The sequence below is a fragment of the Lissotriton helveticus genome, chromosome 4_1, assembly GCF_964261635.1.
Source record: "Lissotriton helveticus chromosome 4_1, aLisHel1.1, whole genome shotgun sequence".
Lineage (NCBI taxonomy): Eukaryota > Metazoa > Chordata > Amphibia > Caudata > Salamandridae > Lissotriton > Lissotriton helveticus.
This window is the reverse complement of record NC_136063.1, coordinates 1,478,342,625-1,478,363,411: the sequence shown is the minus strand read 5'-3', so window position 1 is coordinate 1,478,363,411 and position 20,787 is coordinate 1,478,342,625. Positions and strand designations below refer to the sequence as shown.

The 20,787-nt window shown below is 44.3% G+C and overlaps 1 protein-coding gene across 1 annotated transcript in view; it reads right to left on the bottom strand.

Annotated features, from left to right (window-relative positions):
• The window catches only part of RIOK1 (RIO kinase 1), a 249,371-nt gene that overhangs the window by 147,964 nt on the left and 80,620 nt on the right, over window positions 1-20,787 (bottom strand). The window contains exons 5-6 of the mRNA XM_078688069.1: window positions 18,018-18,060; window positions 15,901-15,993 (exon numbers count right to left, since the gene is read on the bottom strand). Of these exons, the coding sequence (XP_078544195.1) occupies window positions 15,901-15,993; window positions 18,018-18,060 (136 nt within the window). The remainder of the gene's footprint in view (window positions 1-15,900; window positions 15,994-18,017; window positions 18,061-20,787) is intronic.

Here is a 20,787-nt window from a genome sequence, read left to right as displayed (position 1 = left end):
CCCTGGGCAGAGCACTGCGTGCTCTCGCCAGGTCGAAACCTAAATATCACAAAATAAATTTTAATCAGAGAAACTGGCCTCGCTCATAAGTCTTTATACGTTATTATATTTGCAACATCACAGAAATGTGCTCAGTAGGCAGGTGATCTCTCAGTGACTGAAAAACAACCAGTGTAATAGTCTGTATAAAAGAACATAAGACAATGGAACATTCAGCTGATTTCAGTAGTAGGGATAATTGCTTAAGCCTTAGTTGTTCAGTAATCTAAACAACATTATAACTATTTAGTTCCAGTTTATAGAATTGTTGACTGCGTTGCGACCCATAGCATTATAGAGGTCATTAGGACATAAATAAGTCAATGGAGCAAGAGCAGAGAAATGAGCTTGAAGAAGTTTTGTGGAGTCTGAAGAATAGGATTTTTTAGGGCTCGGGCGGAGCCTGAGATCCTATTACTACAGAAAGAAAAAAAAGTGTGTTAAGGCCTTGGGAAAGACACATTCCTCAGTTTTTTCTTATCTGAATATTGATTGGTCGTCGCGATGCTGTTTTTGTAGTAGTCTTGATGCCATAGGGCATTAGGCGGCCATGTTGGCATATTCTCGGCGGTTTCGCGCATGGCCGTCCATAAATATCAATTAGGAGCTGTCAGGGTGGCCGTGTAATGCATTCCAGATGGTGTGCGCGCGTTCACCATCTAGCAGTGCGTTTGTAGATTAGCTGAGTCAGACCGTCTTCACATAGTTTCTAAAAACGTTAGACAAATGTGGGCTTATATACCAGCGACGTGCATCATTCCTTTGGGACGTAAATACACTCTAAAAGCGCCTGTGGTCCAGCGGACACCCACAGCAAATATACGACTGACTACAGATGAAGACAAGACGTCTAAAGCCAGCTTGTTTTATCCACAGATAAATCAGTCTAATTAAAAGTTATAAGAGAGCCGCAAAGGGGCTCCAGGCTTGCACACGCCAGTTTTCACAGTTTGAAATACAGGCCCTGTCTGGCCGAGCTCTCTGTGAACATCTACCCTGCTTCCTGCACATTTATTAGTTTACCAGATAAAAGAGGCGCAGAAAGAGGACTGTCATGCGAGACAGTGGAGCTCATGTTTCCCAATCGACAGCGTTCGCAGTGTGCTTCAATGCACCAGCGGGCGTCTCACATTGCAGGGCAGAAATCGAGCAACTAATAAAACGCCATTATGTTCTGTAAACCACAAATCTCCCAGATGAACGGCTCAGGGCCATTGTGGCACACAACAAAAGGCCCTCCTCCGGATTCCGCTCATAAAACTCATGAAACTGAGCAGATTGCATAAACAGAGCACAATTCCTTATGCAATAGAAATGCCAAGATTGTAAAGATGTTCTGAATCTTTCCGTAGCACTAATCCCAGTCTCCATTGTATACTTTACACTTTCCTCATAGACCATTTAGGAGGGTGCTATTCCATGGTTTTGTAGGGGAGCCGGCTAAAATCAATTGAGAATAGTTTTGGAAAGTAAGGGAGACTCTGGAGGCGTGTGTCCACTGAAAGCTTCGTGACCAACTCACTAATGCATGTATGAGTTCATTCTTAACCTGCTCTCCCCTTCCCCCATGAGAAGAAGCATTCCACCTGTTTGAAAGGTGAAGATGAATTTAAGAAGTGACTCTTTCCAAAGAAGGGTGTGTTCAGAGGTGTGTCTTAACAATACTTTTGTGTATTTTGGATGTGAAAGGTCCATGTATTGTGGACTCTTCTGCACGCATGTGTGAAATTACAAGCATTAAAAGTGACAGTCGAAACTTAAGCAATAAAATCCGTTTTGACACATCTTTGTCTAGTTGCTACACTTTAGACACTTAGATCTCCTAATCCCTTGTGCCCTTGGCGTTTATGGCTTGGCTGCATCTGGCGGATACAATAAAACATTTCTAATAAAAAAAAACATGGCTGTAACATTTTTAGCTTTATTGACAGCTGATATGCTGCAGGGCTTTAAGAGACGTGTCAAATATTTATTTCCGCTTCGGAATTAAATAGAAAGATTTAAACACAAATTAGAGGTCAATGTTTTAAAGAAATGTAATAGCTGGGGGGCTGGTTTATATATTGGCGGTACAGAGTGTGTTTACTGCCAATATAATGGTCCATAGTTTGGCAATGGCAAAATTGCCTCAAATTGTAAAGCGCTCGGATATCCTTCGGGATCAATTCCCGCTTTATAAAACTTTATAAGTAAATAAATAAATAATTAAATAAAGACCCCTCCGTCTCTGCCATGGCCAAACTTCTCCGGCGGTCCTTACCCCATCGAGCTTAGGAGAAATTTGGCATGGCTGAGATTGCTATTTGTTCAACCTAGTTTAGATGAGCGGACAAGTAGCTGCTTTTTTTTACTGCCTGGCAGTAAGGGGAAGTAAAAAAAAAATGTAGTGAGTAGAGTAGTGAGTAAAGTAGTGAGTAGAGTAGTGAGTAGAGTAGTGAGTAGTGAGTGCAGAGTAGTGAGGAGTGAGTGCAGAGTGAGTGTGCAGAGTAGTGAGTTGAGTAGTGAGTAGAGTAGTGAGTAGTGAGTGCAGAGTAGTGAGTAGAGTAGTGAGTAGAGTAGTGAGTAGAGTAGTGAGTAGTGAGTGCAGAGTAGTGAGTGCAGAGTAGTGAGTAGAGTAGTGAGTAGAGTAGTGAGTAGAGTAGTGAGTAGAGTAGTGAGTAGAGTAGTGAGTAGAGTAGTGAGTAGTGAGTGCAGAGTAGTGAGTAGTGAGTAGAGTAGTGAGTGCAGAGTAGTGAGTGCAGAGTAGTGAGTGCAGAGTAGTGAGTGCAGAGTAGTGAGTAGTGAGTGTAGAGTAGTGAGTGCAGAGTAGTGAGTAGTGAGTAGAGTAGTGAGTAGTGAGTGCAGAGTAGTGAGTAGTGAGTGCAGAGTAGTGAGTAGTGAGTGCAGAGTAGTGAGTAGTGAGTGCAGAGTAGTGAGTAGTGAGTAGAGTAGTGAGTAGAGAGTAGAGTAGTGAGTAGTGAGTAGAGTAGTGAGTAGAGTAGTGAGTAGTGAGTGCAGAGTAGTGAGTAGAGTAGTGAGTAGTGAGTAGAGTAGTGAGTAGAGTAGTGAGTAGAGTAGTGAGTAGAGTAGAGTAGTGAGTAGAGTAGATTAGTGAGTAGTGAGTGCAGAGTAGTGAGTAGTGAGTAGAGTAGTGAGTAGAGTAGTGAGTAGTGAGTGCAGAGTAGTGAGTAGTGAGTGCAGAGTAGTGAGTAGTGAGTGCAGAGTAGTGAGTAGAGTAGTGAGTAGTGAGTAGTGAGTAGAGTAGTGAGTAGAGTAGTGAGTAGTGAGTAGAGTAGTGAGTAGTGAGTAGAGTAGTGAGGTGAGTAGAGTAGTGAGGTGAGTAGAGTAGTGAGGTGAGTAGAGTAGTGAGGTGACTAAAGTAGTGAGTGCAGAGTAGTGAGTAGAGAAGTGAGTAGTGAGTTGAGTAGTGAGTAGAGTAGTGAGTAGAGTAGTGAGTAGAGTAGTGAGTAGTGAGTGCAGAGTAGTGAGTAGTGAGTGCAGAGTAGTGAGTAGTGAGTAGAGTAGTGAGTAGAGTAGTGAGTAGTGAGTGCAGAGTAGTGAGTAGAGAAGTGAGTAGTGAGTTGAGTAGTGAGTAGAGTAGTGAGTAGAGTAGTGAGTAGAAAGTAGTGAGTTGAGTAGTGAGTAGAGTAGTGAGTAGAGTAGTGAGTAGAGTAGTGAGTAGAGTAGTGAGTAGAGTAGTGAGTAGAGTAGAGTAGTGAGTAGAGTAGTGAGTAGTGAGTGCAGAGTATAGTAGTGAGTAGAGTAGTGAGTGCAGAGTAGTGAGTAGTGAGTGCAGAGTAGTGAGTAGAGTAGTGAGTAGTGAGTAGAGTAGTGAGTAGAGAGTAGAGTAGTGAGTAGTGAGTAGAGTAGTGAGTAGAGTAGTGAGTAGTGAGTGCAGAGTAGTGAGTAGAGTAGTGAGTAGTGAGTAGAGTAGTGAGTAGAGTAGTGAGTAGAGTAGTGAGTAGTGAGTGTAGAGTAGTGAGTGCAGAGTAGTGAGTAGAGTAGTGAGTAGTGAGTAGTGAGTGCAGAGTAGTGAGTAGTGAGTGCAGAGTAGTGAGTAGTGAGTGCAGAGTAGTGAGTAGTGAGTGCAGAGTAGTGAGTAGAGTAGTGAGTAGAGTAGATTAGTGAGTAGTGAGTGCAGAGTAGTGAGTAGTGAGTAGAGTAGTGAGTAGAGTAGTGAGTGCAGAGTAGTGAGTAGTGAGTGCAGAGTAGTGAGTAGTGAGTGCAGAGTAGTGAGTGCAGAGTAGTGAGTAGTGAGTGCAGAGTAGTGAGTAGTGAGTAGAGTAGTGAGTAGTGAGTAGAGTAGTGAGTAGTGAGTAGAGTAGTGAGTAGAGTAGTGAGGTGAGTAGAGTAGTGAGGTGACTAAAGTAGTGAGTGCAGAGTAGTGAGTAGAGAAGTGAGTAGTGAGTTGAGTAGTGAGTAGAGTAGTGAGTAGAGTAGTGAGTAGAGTAGTGAGTAGTGAGTGCAGAGTAGTGAGTAGTGAGTAGAGTAGTGAGTAGTGAGTGCAGAGTAGTGAGTAGTGAGTAGAGAAGTGAGTAGTGAGTTGAGTAGTGAGTAGAGTAGTGAGTAGAAAGTAGTGAGTTGAGTAGTGAGTAGAGTAGTGAGTAGAGTAGTGAGTAGAGTAGAGTAGTGAGTAGAGTAGTGAGTAGAGTAGAGTAGTGAGTAGTGAGTGCAGAGTAGTGAGTAGTGAGTGCAGAGTAGTGAGTAGAGTAGTGAGTAGTGAGTAGAGTAGTGAGTAGAGTAGAGTAGTGAGTAGTGAGTAGAGTAGTGAGTAGAGTAGTGAGTAGAGTAGTGAGTAGTGAGTAGAGTAGTGAGTAGAGTAGAGTAGTGAGTAGAGTAGTGAGTAGAGTAGAGTAGTGAGTAGGACATCACAGGCAGCAGCTGTGCAAGCTTCTTACACTCACAAGGAGACCACAGGCAGCAGAGGTGCAAGCTTCTCACACTCACAAGAAGGACATCACAGGCAGTAACGGTGCAATATTCGCACACTCACAAGGAGATCACTGGCAGTACACACCACATGAACACACTCCATAACACATAGCAACAATACATTGGCATTTACAATGCCATTAGCTCAAACTCAAATAAATCCGAGCCCGATTGCATTTCTAATGCTTGTTTTTTAAAAGCTGTAATTCCTCAAAAGCAGGTGTTTGGGCTAAGTGGTGGAACAGGTTAGGTAATGTGGGGATCTAAAAACAAGCATGGTGAAAATAAACACTAACTTTGAGCTCTGGAACGTGTTTGACTCAATACTAACATTTGTTGTGAATGCTGCCTCAGTAGTATGGTGAATGGTCACACAATACAAAGGTAAAGGCTACAGGCAAGTGGTGAGTGTTTAAAAGAAGTTATTGTGAGCATGCGGTATTGCAAGTTAAATTCTGGCGAACTGCAAGGTGGGGAGTGTATAGTAAAAATGTGCTTATATACAGGAATATGTATTGGCTCTTTCACCTGAGGATTAAGCAGTACAATTGTTAATGTAGATTTCAGGGGACTAGGTTGAAGTTCACATGAAGCTAGGAATTTGTTGCATGGTAGCAATAAAACGACTCCAATGACTGACCAGCATGTTCGGCATACTTGCAAGTTATGGCACATAGCCACCTGACAAACCCAAAGTGTCGGGTTCTTAGACCTAGCTTATGACTATGGCTCCTGGCCCATTTAGTCAGAAAAGAGCCAGAAAGAAAGAAAATTTTCTTTCTTGAGTCTCAAGGGTACTCAAGAAAGAAAGGTTTCTTTCTTTCTGGCTCTTTTCTGACCATATGGGCCAGGAGCCATAGTCGTAAGCTAGGTCTAAGAACCCGACACTTTGGGTTGTTTTTTGATTGCACGTCTAAGGAGGGAGACCTAGTCCTGCATCCTCCACCTCCCCCTCCCCCTACTTTATGTACATAGCCACCTGAAACATCATCTTCTGCTACTCTGCAATTTTTTTATTTTTTTATTTTTCTTAATTATTTAACAAAAGACTTATTAAAAAATGATAACCTGGAGAACAAACAACTGATCAGATGGTACACCGGTAATTACTTTTTAACACAAGTTTGTATTGTCCTAAAACGAGTGTCTACTTTGGATGGTGCACGTTTGAGTACAGACTGGAGGCAGCAGCATTTATTTATTTATTTATTTGGGCATTTATTAAGCGCCTGGTTACGCCACTGGCGTGTCCCCGCGCTGTGATAAGTGAAATAGCTGTCCCCCCTCCTCCCGCAAAAGGCTATCTGCTAAACAGAAGTGTTTTCAGTTTTTTCCTGAAGAGGACTTCAGAGGATTCAAGTCGCAGTTCCAGCGGGAGAGCATTCCAACGCTTGGGAGCAAGGTATCTAAAAGACCTGCCCCCCATGCGTGCTCTTGATACTCTGGGGACTTTTAACAGCCCAGTCTGAGAAGACCGTAGACTGCGAGTTGGCTCGTAGTGGGTTATTAGGCTCTGGAGCGGTCTAGGCGCTTTGCCGCTCAGGATGCGATGACAAGTGGCGAGAGCCTTGAACTCCACTCTCCTCTCAATGGGAAGCCAATGGAGGGCCCGCAAAGCTGGTTTAGCGGAAGACCTCCTGGGGAGCCTAAGTACCAGCCGCGCTGCCGCATTTTGAAGGACCTGCAGACGGCCCATGACCCTACCTGTGGCCCCCAGAAAAAGCAGGTTCCCATAATCAAGTCGGGAGGTGACGAGAGCGTGCACCAGCGTCTTTCGAGCAGAGATGGGAAGCAGATCTAACACTTTCCTAAGAGCTCTCAGGACACCGAAGCACACCCCCGCCACCCGGCCGACCTGTGGGCCGAAGGTAAGGTCCCTGTCCAGCCACACACCAAGGTTCCTAGCCTCACGGCAGGGGACTGGAACTTCACCCAGGCAGGGCGGCCACCACGCCGATGACCACGCAGACGGCCCACCCCCCACCACGAGCACCTCAGTCTTGTTGCCGTTCAGTTTTAGGCAATTTGCGGACATCCAGGCAGCAAGATCTTGCATGCAATTCCTGAAGATGTCCGCTGCAAGATTGGGCGCGCGCGATAGGGAGATGACCAGCTGCGTGTCATCGGCGTAGGACACCAGACGAAGACCGTATCCTTCCACGATGGCCGCCAGGGGGGAGACGTAGATATTAAATAGGGTTGGGCTCAGGGACGAGCCCTGAGGCACGCCCTGGCCCAACTCAATCTCCCTGGAGTAACATTCCCCTAGCCTGACTTGAAAACGCCTGTCCGACAGGAAGGACGTGATCCAGCCAAGCGCAGCTCCTGTCACCCCTCCTCCAATCAGACACTGTAGCAAGGTGGAATGAGCTACAGTGTCGAACGCTGCGCTAAGGTCTAAAAGGATCAATGCCATAGTTTGGCCCTCGTCCGCACCCTGTCTTAGTGTTTCCACCGCCACGAGAAGAGCGGACTCCGTCGAATGACGGGGGCGGAAGCCAAATTGCGAGTCGTGGAGTAGCGAGGCCATCTCCACGTGCTGCATAAGCTGTGTATTGGCAATTTTTTCCGCCACTTTAGCCATATAGGGCAGGAGGGAGATGGGACGGAGGTTGTCCAGTTTTTCGAAACTGACATTGGCCTTCTTCTGCAGAGGAAGTACCACTGCCTGCTTCCAGGCGTTCGGGACCACCTGGGACTCGAAGGAGGTGTCCAGTAGATGACGCACATAAGGCTCAAGTACTGGCAAGCTACCCTTTAACCGACTAGGAGTGGTCGGATCTCTAGGGGAACCGGATTTTATTGATCCACAAACACGGAGGAGTTCCGCAGTAGGGGGAGTAACAAACGTGGATAACCGTTGTTCCCCATTCACTCTAGTGGGTTCCGGGTAAGTAGGGCCGCTATCTGTTCTCTGAGGGAAGGAATTATAGATATTGGTAACCTTTGTTGCAAAGAACTCAGCAATCCGGTTGCAGCCCTCCGTCGTGCATAATTTCTTAGGCACCACGGCTGGTTTCCCTATTGCAATAGACTTATAAATAGAGAAAAGCTCCTTGGTGGACTGCTCTGCCTCCTCTATCTTATTGCAATAGTACAGTGATTTAGCCTTCCTAATCAAAGTGTGGTAAACGCGCCTGCAGTCAGTATATTCTGTTTTGGCCCGAGTAGAATAGGCTGTCCTCCATTGCCTTTCCGCACGTTTACATGCTGCTTTGGCCATTCGCAAGTCTGCGTTATACCAAGGAGCCGATTTTTGCGCTCGGCCCCCCAATTTCGCCATACCCAATGGTGCCACCGAATTCAGGGCTTCCAATATGCGTTGATCGAAGTTGGTATTAATTTCATCTACCCCATCGCCTCCAGGATGGCCCTTCTCAGTTAATGCCAGGTCGAATTTGGCTTGGGAGAACACTGCCCACCTCCGCCTAGGGTGTTTGTCGGCGGGGGGGTCACTGGGGCGAGGTCCCTGCATTTCGATGGTAAAAGGGACGAGGAAATGGTCAGACCATGGGATGGAAATCGGGGTTTGGGCGTTTACTTGATTCCAGTTTGCGAAGACTGGGTCCAAAAGGTGGCCCAGCTTGTGAGTGGGGTGCGACACCTTCTGCTCGAACTGTAAGCTTGCCATCGTGTTACAGAAATCACTTGCCACCCTATCCGTAGGGGTGTCTAAATGTAAATTCAGATCCCCTAAGACCAGGAATTTATCCGTGCGTAGCGCGGCTTCTGTGACACCTTCCACTAACTTCTCGATGAAGGCTACAGTGGAGCCCGGAGGGCGGTAGATTAGAAGGCCCTTCAGGGTGAAATAGCCGTTGATAGAGATGGAAAAGGCACCAGCCTCGCTGTCATCAATCATGGTGCTGTCAAGCTGACATTGATAGTTTTGTCTAGCAACTATGGCTATGCCACCCCCTCTCCCCCGTATTCTGTCTAATCTTAGCAGACAGTAGCCCTCTGGAATGGCTTCAATGATCTCTGGCATGGAATCTTGGTCAAGCCAAGTTTCCGTCAGAAAGAACAGATCCCATTGATTTCCACTGAGGAGGTCATGGATGTCCAGAGAGTGTTTGCGTAGGGAGCGTACATTCAACAGGCCGCATATCAAGGTATGCTGGCCTGTGAATTGAGCCTTACTGGTGTCAAAGGTATAAGTAAAATGGCTGCAGCCCGCATTGTTTCCTGCCTCGATGCTGTGTGGGCTCCACGGAGGAGAAGAAGTTCCTCTCGACTCCACGTAGTGCGGCATGAAAAAGGGGCATGGGGACTGGCCCTGGACCGCTGTCGGCCGCGGACGGGCGCAGACGGGCTTAACTCAGGCGCAACTCCGGCGCGCCTTCGTCGCGCCCGCTGCGCTCGTCCGCTGCGCTGCCGACAGCACATCCGCCTTAAATCACCCCCAGCGTCCCAACAACTAGAGCGCTGCTGTTCCCTGCCGGAAGTGTCTGGCTCGGACCCTCCACGCCCTCTGCTCAAACGGTGCTAGTCACCGGTGTCAGACCGAGGCGGGAGGGAGGGGCGAGTCCAGCACTCCGTTGCATCTTCCGCTTTGAATATATTCCAAGATATAACACAAGATGTGCGAAGAAGGATTGCATTGTGACAGCATGTCACTAAAAAGCTTTTCAATGGCAAGATGCAAGGGTCTGGAAAAGACCAGTCTGTCTACCAAGAATGCATTACAAAGGTGAACATCTGAATGCACAGAGAAAAGAAAACATTGATTTACTACAATACCTTTGTGGAGGTACTGTATGGTATAGTAGGTGTTTAACCTGGGACAGTTGTACCGGCAATACTAAGTGGGTAAGGGGATTTTGCCAAACATGAAGAATTGTAATTTTGCACCTATCTGGGGATTGGAATTGTTGCTGCTCTACAAGCCTTTACCTCTCAGGGGGTGGGTTCAGGGGTGGCTGGTGTGGGGGGAGTGCCGAGTATAGGGGAAAGGAAATATCTTTGAAAGTGCTGTAGAAAATGTTTAGAATGTAGGTTGCCTTCATATTGCTCGCGAATTGGGACCTTCCCATGCAGGTTTAAACCCCATAAGCATGGGACTCTTACTGGGTACTCACTTGAGAAACCACTGTGTGGGGCTCCCCTATGTGTACTCAATGAGCATCTCGTACTTAGTTGTTAGTGCAATTGCCCTGCAGATCTGACTACAATTATACTGTCAAATCAATGCTTAGATATTGTCCACGATAATTGACTCATTTTTATTTGCTTGCCTTCTAAACACAGTACAGTTTTGTGGCACGTGTATTGTCTGTTTTTTTCATGACACCGTAGAAAATAATGTGTCTTCCCTTTCCAGCGTTGGAGTGAGATTATCCTACAGATTTCAGACCTGTGACTTTGCTCTTCAAAGAATCCTGTTTAATGGCTCAGTCTTTGATCAATGGGATGTCATATACACGTCTCTGCTCTCACGGTTACTGGATAAATCACTTGGTTTTCTGTACTTTGATGTACTGTTGTTTTTTATGCTGTGTGTGCAATAATCAGCCTGCATTCAGGAGTACAGAGGAGATTAATGTACGATCTTGAGGGCTAAGGTTGGCTGTAGCTTTCCTTACTTGCAGGGCAGGAAAAATGGCAACTTTTGATGTTGAATGTTCCTGCCTCTCGCCAACTAGGATGTAACTTCATTGTTAATAAAGTATGCTATTTGTGTACACTCTAAAAAATGATTTCAAATGTGCCCTGACTCTCACATAGGTTCAGTGTTAGTAATGCCCTTTGGTGCTCCAAATGACAGTAATGGATTTCTGGAGCAGAATCAAAAAACTAGTTTGTGTTGTTTTCCTTTCACCCAACTTTCATCTTGCTCCAGACAATTTATACCCCTCCGCAGATTTGACAGTGATATGGAAATGAGGGGGCCTCAGTGCTATGTGCTTCTCAGTAACTATTATGTAGATGCATGGTTTAACGAAACATGGTCTGTCTAGACTCATAATTGTGTGGTTCACAAGCTGGGATTAAATTAAGTGTTTTTGAAAGACACCAAGAAGGTCAGGGGCTCGTCAAAAAGCCACTCCTTTGTTCCCGTTTTGGCTCACAATTCTACGTTTTGTCGGTTTGCAAGTCGTGTAAAAGTTAAATGTGACACTGATGCAAATACCGGCTTAGGCACACTCAGGCTTATAAGTGTGTGGAGTGTGTTATGGGATTCATTTTTGTCCGCAGCTTTTTTCAGTTAATTTGTGTTTGCAGATGTCTGTACTCCATTAGCAAGGTGCAAGTGCGTGACTTTATTTTGTTGCCTTTTTCTCCTCTAGAATCATGTCTATTAGCGCTTTCTTGTGATAATCTCTGAACAGATGATTTTGGTGATTTTGGTTCCAGTTTTTTCCGGTTAGTGTCAGAGGAGCTCACCATTTGCAAGTACTTGGTAGAATGCTCCTGATCAGAGTTCAACATGCACTGGCGTTAGGACTTCGAAATTTAGGTACTGTCATTTCCCTGCAGATTATTTTTTTATTTGAGTAGACATTTTCAGGTCTTGCTGCATTCTATAGCTTTATTATGCAATATGTGTTGGTTTAAGGACCTGCTATGTAATGTGGTGCACCCTGAATATCGACGAAAGAATATCAATGGCACGCAATATCGAGAGCAAAATATAAAAATTAAATAACGACAGGCAAGTCAATTTAGGTTTTCTAAACCCAACTTCACATATATGTACTGTGGCGATATTTACATCTTATATCTACGTAAATGTGGAGTTAGGAATAGTAAATCTATATCTTTTATATGCACTTACCTTTCGATATTTTGCCCCTCTGTAGCTGGTCCTTAATATTCTTGTAGCATAATATTCTTGGGGGTCAATAATCAGTAGTACAATCCTGTATAATATAGCCTTGGTATACCTTGTCTTATATTTCTAATGTTCATGTGGTTCATGGTTCACTGTGCGTCAGTGACCGGTGATCGATACCTAGACACTGTTCCTGGTGTATGTTACAGGGTACCCTCCCAGATTTCCTGTTCCTTGTGGCGTATGAAGATTTTAGCGGTCCACCAGGTGCTATGGGCTGGATCATGTAGAAGACAATATTTTCTTTTACCGTTTCTGCCAAACTCCTAAACTGAGGATGGATGCACATGTGACAACTGGTTGTGTTGACGAGTTGCTCTTCAGGCTGGGTGCACTGCAATGGTATACTGCCAGTTTCAGTGTTTAACAAATATTCTGAAACATTTTTTCAGAATGTTTCATCTGTTTCTCTCAATGTCTAAATGTGTGCATTCCTCTGTTGGAGTTCTTTGCTGAAAATTATTTTCAGTCTGTATGGTGTACGTCAGTGGATGGCTCCATGGCTCCTGCAGCGTATGTTAAACTCTTGTGATCACTTTAGGCACAGTTCCAGACACTGACTGACATAAAGGTTGGAGGATGTTCTGTCCCTTTTTGTGTTTTGTCTTCTGAAGACAGTTGGTCCTCCCATGTGGGCTCAAGGTAGCATTGCAGATTTATAGCGATAGTTCTTATTACAAATGTTTATCTTCCCATGTCGTGTGCTGGAACTGATGCTTGCACAAGGGACTTGGTTGGTGCATGACTCATGGTCAACTGCAGAGGGAGTTGGACGAAGGTGTGACCCCAACATATGATCATAATGTTATAAATGACAAGAAAGATAAATGAAAGTAATTCTGATTATCCATCTACTCTTTTCTGTCATAGTCCTCTGTTTCCTCCTCCCCTTCTGTATTTTCGCTATAGTTTTGTTGAGTTTGAACAGCCCTACCTCCAGAAGAGAACTAGCTATGTTCTGTGCCCATTTTTTAAACTCTGTACATTTAGGTTAGGAAACTGCTACAAAGCAGAGATGTACATCATCTTAATTTGGGTTTGTTGCTAATGCAAGTGATTAACCAGCACATTTGCAAAAACTTAATCCACCTCACCTTCAAGAGTACGATTTTGTGAGCCATAAACTTATAACGGAATAAACATCCTTAACAAGTGATTATCATACCATTTTACAAGGATGCCCTGGAGAGGAGGTGGTGGTGGTGCTACTAGACACAGAAAAGGATTTTGATTCCTTGGCGTAGCCCTTTCTTACGACTACCTTGTCATGCTTCGGTATCCCAGGCTTGTTCATTAAACTCATAAAGCTCCTGTACACTTTGCCTGCAGCCAAAGTTCGGGTAAAAGGTATTACATATGACTCATTTCCAGTATATAGAGGTACGAGACAGATGTGTCCTTAACACCCCCTTTTATTTGTTCTATTTGGACCCCCTACCCCAGCTTTTACAAGAGCGTCACATGCACAGGAAGTCAACTTACCTGCAGGATTTCTATTGCATTCCATCTACACCAATGACGTCTTGCTCTGTACTCAAAAGTCGACTGAGAACTTGCAGCCACTTGTTCACAAATTTATAAAATTTGGAGAAGTGTCAGGGGTAAACAAACTGTGATAAGACAGAGATATTTCCAGGGCCGGACTGGCTGTAGGGGGCACCGGGCAAGCCCCCGGTATGCCGCACGAGTGGAGGCGGTTTTGGGCCCCCTGGGCCGTTTTTGTTACAGGGCCGTTTTTGCAGCATACCATATCCCCGTAACAAAATCGACCGAAAACCGGCCCTGGCAAAGAGCTCAGCAGCACCCACAACCCCCCAGGGGGGCGAGCACTTTGCCAGGGCCGGTTTTGGTTCCCAGTCCGGCCCCGGATATTTCCCATCACCCACTGAAAATGAAGGCCCTCATCAGAATTCCTGGTGCGCCGGAGGGAGGATTCGGTCAAATACTTGGTGGCGACCCAGCATAGAAACTCGGGAAGTACTAACACTCAACTATGGTAGAGTTGTTGGGAAACTATTGCAGCAAGTAGAGTCCTAGATCATGCTCCCACTCTGAAAGGCAGGCCGGACAGCTCTTAATAAAATGATCGTGCTTTCCAGATTCTTGTATTTGTTCACCACCATTCATATTCCGTTAAACAAAGTGTTTTTCCATACTCTCAAAACGCACCTCACAAGACTGATCTGGGCGAGCAGTCAGACAAGAATCAGCTTTGACACACTGACATTACTTTCTGGGCAGGGTGGTTGGGGTCCCTGAACTTGAGGTTCACTATTTGATGGTGCAGTGTCACTAGTCAACATTGGTACCACCCAGACAGATGCATTCCATACCTAATACCAGAGACGGCATGGGCAGTACCACTGGAAACATTACTGTAGGCTCGGCTGGTACACCATGGTCAGAGATCAACCCAGTCGCCATGGCATGTTGGGCCTCGAGACATTTAGGAGAGTAGCTTAGTACACCATTGTTGTACACCCCTGCTGCATGTTTAGTAAACAACCCCATTCTGCCCCTTACAAATGAAAATAAGGATATAGATCTACTCCACAGAGTAAATATAATGGAGATGGGACAGTTGTTTGCCGAAGGCCAGTTTTTCACACTAGATCAGGCACAGGAAATATGTTACATTACTCCTCTGGATTTATTCACCTACTACAGGCTTAGGCACATTAGACAAAAATACCAGGGTTCCCTGTGGAGCCACAAGAGTTTAAGCCCCGGATGCAGCAAATTCGCTCCCCTTACACCACCAAATGGGTCTCAAGGCTACAAAGCTTGGTGGCTGATGAGAAGCTAGCAGGGGAAAAAATACATAAACAAGCCTGGGAGTCTGATCTGAAGGTCAGAACAGGTCCGGTCTGGAGATACTGATGCCTTCAGGCAAAGTATATATCCATAAGCCAAAGGCACAAACTACTACGCTATACATTTCTTTGTCGCACATACCACGTTTCAGAGAAGCAGTACAGAATCAACCCAGGGAGATCCCACCATTACCCCCGCTGTCGGGATCAGCAGGTAGGAATTATACACAAAGCAGGGGCCTGCACGCCCATACTCAGATACTGGGGAGAGGCATGTGACCATATAGGGCAAAATGAATGAGCAGAATTAATCATACCCACTGACCGCACTACTGGGCTATGTCAACCATTTCCTATTCCTAAAATTTAACAGGAGATTCATAGCTCTTGCCCTTATGCTTGCCAAACACATAGTCGCTATACACTGGTGTGGAGTTAGTACACCCACAATAGCGAGCTGGCCGAGGGACAGGACAGTGTGCAGAGAAAGCAGCGGTCTACGACACCTTGTAGCCCTTCCCATAAAGAGCTTGGGCCACATGGGGCCCATAACGCTCTTTCCTGGCCAAAAGGGAAGCCCTAATAGACGAACCTCAAGACTACAGTGCAACCTGTGACCCCAGAGCTTCCTAGAACTGATTAACAGACGCATAACATTTGATGCACTACACTTACTGTATACTAGAAGCCCAACACCACACGAGTGTTCTTGAAAGGGGGGGCACTAAAGTACCTTCACACACCCCACTAATTTGTAATAGACCTAAATTGCATTTTCCGGCCGCCCACAGTGTGATACTTTGGAATGTATCCAACTGCTGCTTTGGATAAATTCTGTAAGTCATGGTTCAAAGCTGTGATAATATCACAGTGAGATGGTGTATTGTTGATTTTTGCATTGCGATAAAGGATTAAAAACAATACCATTTTACGAAGGAATTAAAATGTTGAAATAATTATCATTATAGTTTGGAAAAATTAAACTTAATTTCTTCCAGTCTGTTTCCTTCTCAAGGAAAATACAAATCAATTGAGCTATCCAAGTGGAAACAATGCAACTAAGAACATTTACACCAAGTGCTCTCACAACACCTGTGGATGGGTAAACCCCTATCGTGTGGTATACAAGTGTGTACACTCGCTGAATGTTTCACTCCTACAAACCAAACAGCAATCTTCTATTCCAATAAAATATTCATGGAAAACACAAGGTTACATGCAAAACCATACTTTCTATGGCTCTTTAAAAGAAGTTGAATTGAGCAGGAGCAGATATGCAATCAGTCAAGAAATAAAAAAACTCACCTCCTTTCCTGTACTGATGCAGCCATTTATCTCCGATATTACACCTCTCGTTAGCATCTTGAATAAGATCATTCGAGTTCTTGGGTCCAATACCTTGATAAAAGGTGAGAAAGAAATAATGCAGTTTCAGAGGGTCAAATCTGCCATCAGACTTGAGATCAAGAATTAAGAATATAAGGGAAATTAAATTACCATATGTCAAACCATAACAGAGCTGTAAAAAATTATCTCTCCGAATAAATAATGTGTAAATAAAACAGAACATACATAAATAATTTTCAGGTTTGAGTTATTTTTCTTGTTTTTTTTTTTAACATGCTTGGAGTCAACGGAATGGGGTCAACAACGGTTTTACTTGTCAGGGGTTCTAGTCCTATTTAAATGTGGCTACTGACTATTCTTACAATGCTACGGCAACACTAAGGGCCCCATTAGGATGTCGGGCGGATCGTCACTGCCCGCATGGCGGTGGCGATCCGCCCGACATCCGTCCTCCCTCGCCACCCATTTCCCCCTGCCATATTACTATGGCGGGGGGACCACGGCGGACGGAAAGACCGTCCGCCGCATTTCCACCCGCCGCTTTTCCGCCAGGTCGACAAGTCAACCGGGCGGAAAAGAGTGGCAGTGTCTGCTAGACACCGCCATCTATATAATGATGGGGCGGACACATGCCTTTCCGTGGCGTCAAAGGCATGCGGGAATCTCTTGCAGGGGTCCGTTGCGGTCCCCCAGGGTTTCTGGGGGGTTCACATGGGGGGGTACCTATGCTCCCACCCTGCATTTCAATGTACAACGTGGCAGGCACCGAGTAGTGCCTGCCACGTTGTGCATTGAAATGCATGACGTGCTTTTTTAGCATTGCGGCGAGCGGTGCTTTCAGCCCGGCCCGCCGCAATGTTAAAAATGCGGGATGCACCAGTCAGTGTGGCGGGTGCATCCTAATGGCCCCCAAGGGACCCCGCCCTTATGGCGGGCGGTCCCTTTTTACATTGGGATGGCAGGCGGACAAAGTCTGTCCGCCATCCTAATGACCCCCTAGGAGTCTGAAACCTATGATTTTATTGCACAAGCACAGGGATTTTTACATGAAGCCCAGAAAGGGAAAAGGCCTATCACCTGCAAAATCCTTCAAGTCTCCCAGTAACAGAGAACTTTGCTCCACCTAACTCCACAGTGTGCAGTATTGTATGTTACCAAAGTTTTTATGACTAACAGGAAGACCATAAGCAAAGTGAAAGGTGTCCCACTGAGGACAGTGAGGGCCTGCACAAAATATAGATATCCCTTCGGGTTATCTTTGTCCACACTATGGACATTACAACTTGCATTGAACTCTTCCTGACACTTCCTCACAATACACCATATTTGTCTGTGGTGATGTAGGACTATACATGCAGTCCCTGCCCATACGACCAACAAATCAATACAGGGTATAATCCCGTCTCCTAATGATCTGCAAAAGTTGATGATGATTCTGCAAATAAATGTGCAAATACATGTGATAATCTTGCTAAACGGCACTATTCCTAGTTTATTTCTCCCTCTCTCAAAAGCAAACTCAGGAGGCAGTAAAGAGCAGTAATATTATTTCTGTTATTTACCTACCTGATTTGTCGTGGGATTATATGGGGGAGCTGAAGGAATTTGATAATCTGAAGATGGACCTGTGGCTGCAGCAGGACGGATTGTGATTTTGTAAAAGTCTATAATTAAAGCTTTTCTGTCAAACCTTTGGCCTTTATGAAACTACAACTTGAATATGTCTTTTTGTCAATTCTCTGAAACTCTCTATGAGAAATATTATTTGCCAATTTGCCCCCTTAAGCTCTTCTTCAACCATTATCTATAGCACGAAGACTTAGCCTCCAGGTAGAATATGGCACCAATAAAAACATCTAAAAATAGAGGTAACAAATAAAAATATTGAGACCAGAAATTAAGGATCTGGCTGACTAAAGTTTGAGGTAAATGCTAACCCATAAAGTTTTACAGTCAAGGAAGACAAGAGTACTTAAGGCACAGAATAAAGAAATATTACTAGTTTTGGAATCTTGCTATATTATGATGGAAGGAAAACAAGGAAGAATAATCTACCAAACCAAATGAAAACCTACCTGCTCCACAGTTGCACGGTCTGACTTATCCTTAACACGGTACCTGTGGATAAGGAAGAAAGTGATGAATTCAAAAGGCTATCTGAACCCAACTTCAGAATAAGCCCTGGTGTATTAGATTTTAACTCATTACTATGAAGCACTAAAATGGAAAGCACCAGCCTCACAAACGCAAGCTGGCATAACTCAATATTTGCATATTGACGCATACCGTTTTCACAAAAATCCAGTGATTTTTGCAACATACATATATTCAACCTGCATTGGAATTCTGGATGGATGGATGGATGGGTTTTTATATAGCGCAATATCACCGCCAGGTCTCAAAGCGCTTTGCATTGGGAACCCGTCCTGGTTTTTCCCTGTGAGATAGCCCCTACTGGGTATCCCCAAGGTGAAAGCCAGGCATCCTGCCGCAGGGGGCCGTTGTGGAGATTAAGCAAGCTATTGCCCAGAGTTGCAGAGTGTGAACCTGTGATTCGAGTAGGCACCGGAGCGAGAATTACCGAGTCCGTGGACATTTTGGGCTCAAGACCCTGCCGCGTCGGGAATTGAACCCTGGTCCCGGGCCTGATCTCAGCGTCCGGGTCTGCCTCCTCTAACCAGTGAGCCACACTTCTCCACCACGCACATACAAATATGAAGAAAGACTTTTTACAATAACTAAAACATAAGTAATTGTACAAATAAAAAAAGGGAAATAAAATGAAATAGATGCCATAGTAGTCTTTCCTCTATGTCTACCACAACCTGGAAGAAATATACAAGATATTTTCCCCACAAGGCCTTACAACCCATCTCCAATTCACTTGCTCGCTAACCTACATCAGTGTGTTTTCTATCCTTCCTACGTCAATTAACAGAGAGCAGTTGGCAGGGTGATCACACTGACCAGAGGGATATATAAATGGAATATGGCACTGAAAAGCAACATAAATTACTCTGGCCCTTATTTCTGAATTACATCTTGAGGAGTTAGTCCAGAACTTTACAGCTCACTAAAAATGCACAAAATAATCAAGAAGTGTTCTTGACTGGGAATAGCCTAGCAAAAGTATGAAGAGCCTATCTAAAATAATCCTTTGTGAAGTTGAAATATAAGACCAGAGTTCTCCTTATATCCAAACAGTGTTGAACAATCTCTGAAACTGAAATCTTCTGAAAGTCAGAAAAATAACAGTGCATCTCCCGGTAAACATGAAACTCAGATAAAAGTTCTGAAAAAAGAAGGATGGATTGTTGGGTCAAATTTGAACCAGTGGAAAACACACACTAAAAGGATCCCTAGGCCAGAGAGTAACTGCATGTCACTTAGCTAAGTGGGGAAGGGTAACTGCTACCAGAAAAGCAGTATTCTATGACATCTGTTCAGTACCACTGGACACCATGAGGGCAAAGAATCGGAGTCAACACTGTTAAAAGGAAGCTTCAATCATAAACTCAGAGGGATCTACAAACTGAAGGAAACAGGTGAATCAACCTTTCAAAGTGACGTAAAATCAAAATTGTAGAAAAATTCTCAAAATTTCTATGTGCACTAATAGAAGCTAATTAAGACTGGCAATATACCACTTGAATCTACCAGGTACAAAACAAACAAGTTACATTGACTAATAATTTCTAGTGAACACAGCAGAGTTAAACTCATTGGAATCGACTAGAGGTCAGAACTTGCACATTTCAGTTCCAGGTGCAATCAATTATAAAGGAATACAAAACTTACAGGCACATGCATCCTTGTTGGCTTTTGCAATTCCTTAATTGCGATTTTAAAAGAATCGCAATTAAGGAATCGCAAAACCCTATACATTTAGAAATTGCTTACAAAATAGGATTTCTAAACATTCCTTAATTGCGACTCGCAATTTGCGAATCGCATTTAAGGAATACCTCCCCATTCATTCCTATGGGCCCTGAGGCCCATAGGAATGAATGGGAAGACATTCTCAATTTGCGAATCTCAATTAGAGAATCGCAAATTGAGAATGCAATTTCAAGGGTGCCAGGGTGTCAAAATGACACCCTGTTGCACCCCCTGAAATTGATCTGTGCACATATGTTGCGCACGGGCATGTGTGTGCGCAACATGAAACTTTGAAAAATGCACAAAAGTGCATTTTTCAAAGTTTTTGCAAATTACCATGAAGTTTAACTTCATGGTAATTTGCTACCCCTATTAGCAAAATCGCAATTTTTTTTACTTTGATGCATTGCATTTAAGGAATCTCAATTTGGGATTCCTTAAATGCAATCGCAAGTTAAGGAATCACAATTTAGAGATTCCTTAAATTGCGATTTTTGCATTTGGGATGATGCATCCCAAATGCAAAAATACCGGTCGCAAAGGGGCAGATTCTGAGAATCTGCCCGTTTGCGACCGGTTTTTAGCTTGATGCATGTGGCTGTTAGAGCCTTGTGGCTTTGCAAACATGTATACTGGCCTTAAATAAAGGATTACAAATGTACAGGTCTAACGTTTTTGGGGGGGAGGGGTGGGGGGTTAAAAGTGGCCATCTTTTCCTGCTTCAATATTTTACTAAGTTTAAGAAGTATTTCTTTATCGCTGGTAATTTTGTGCACACTGACAAAAAAGCATGAGAACATTTCCTTTAGAAAATGGTTCCATATGCAAGTCTGATGACACACAATAAACCTTTATCAGTAATCTCTTTGATAAAGTTTCTCACTGCAAGAATACTACATCACGTACATCCATTTACCATACAGAAGGAAACAACCCTTTTGGCACTTTCAACCTTCACAGGTTTCT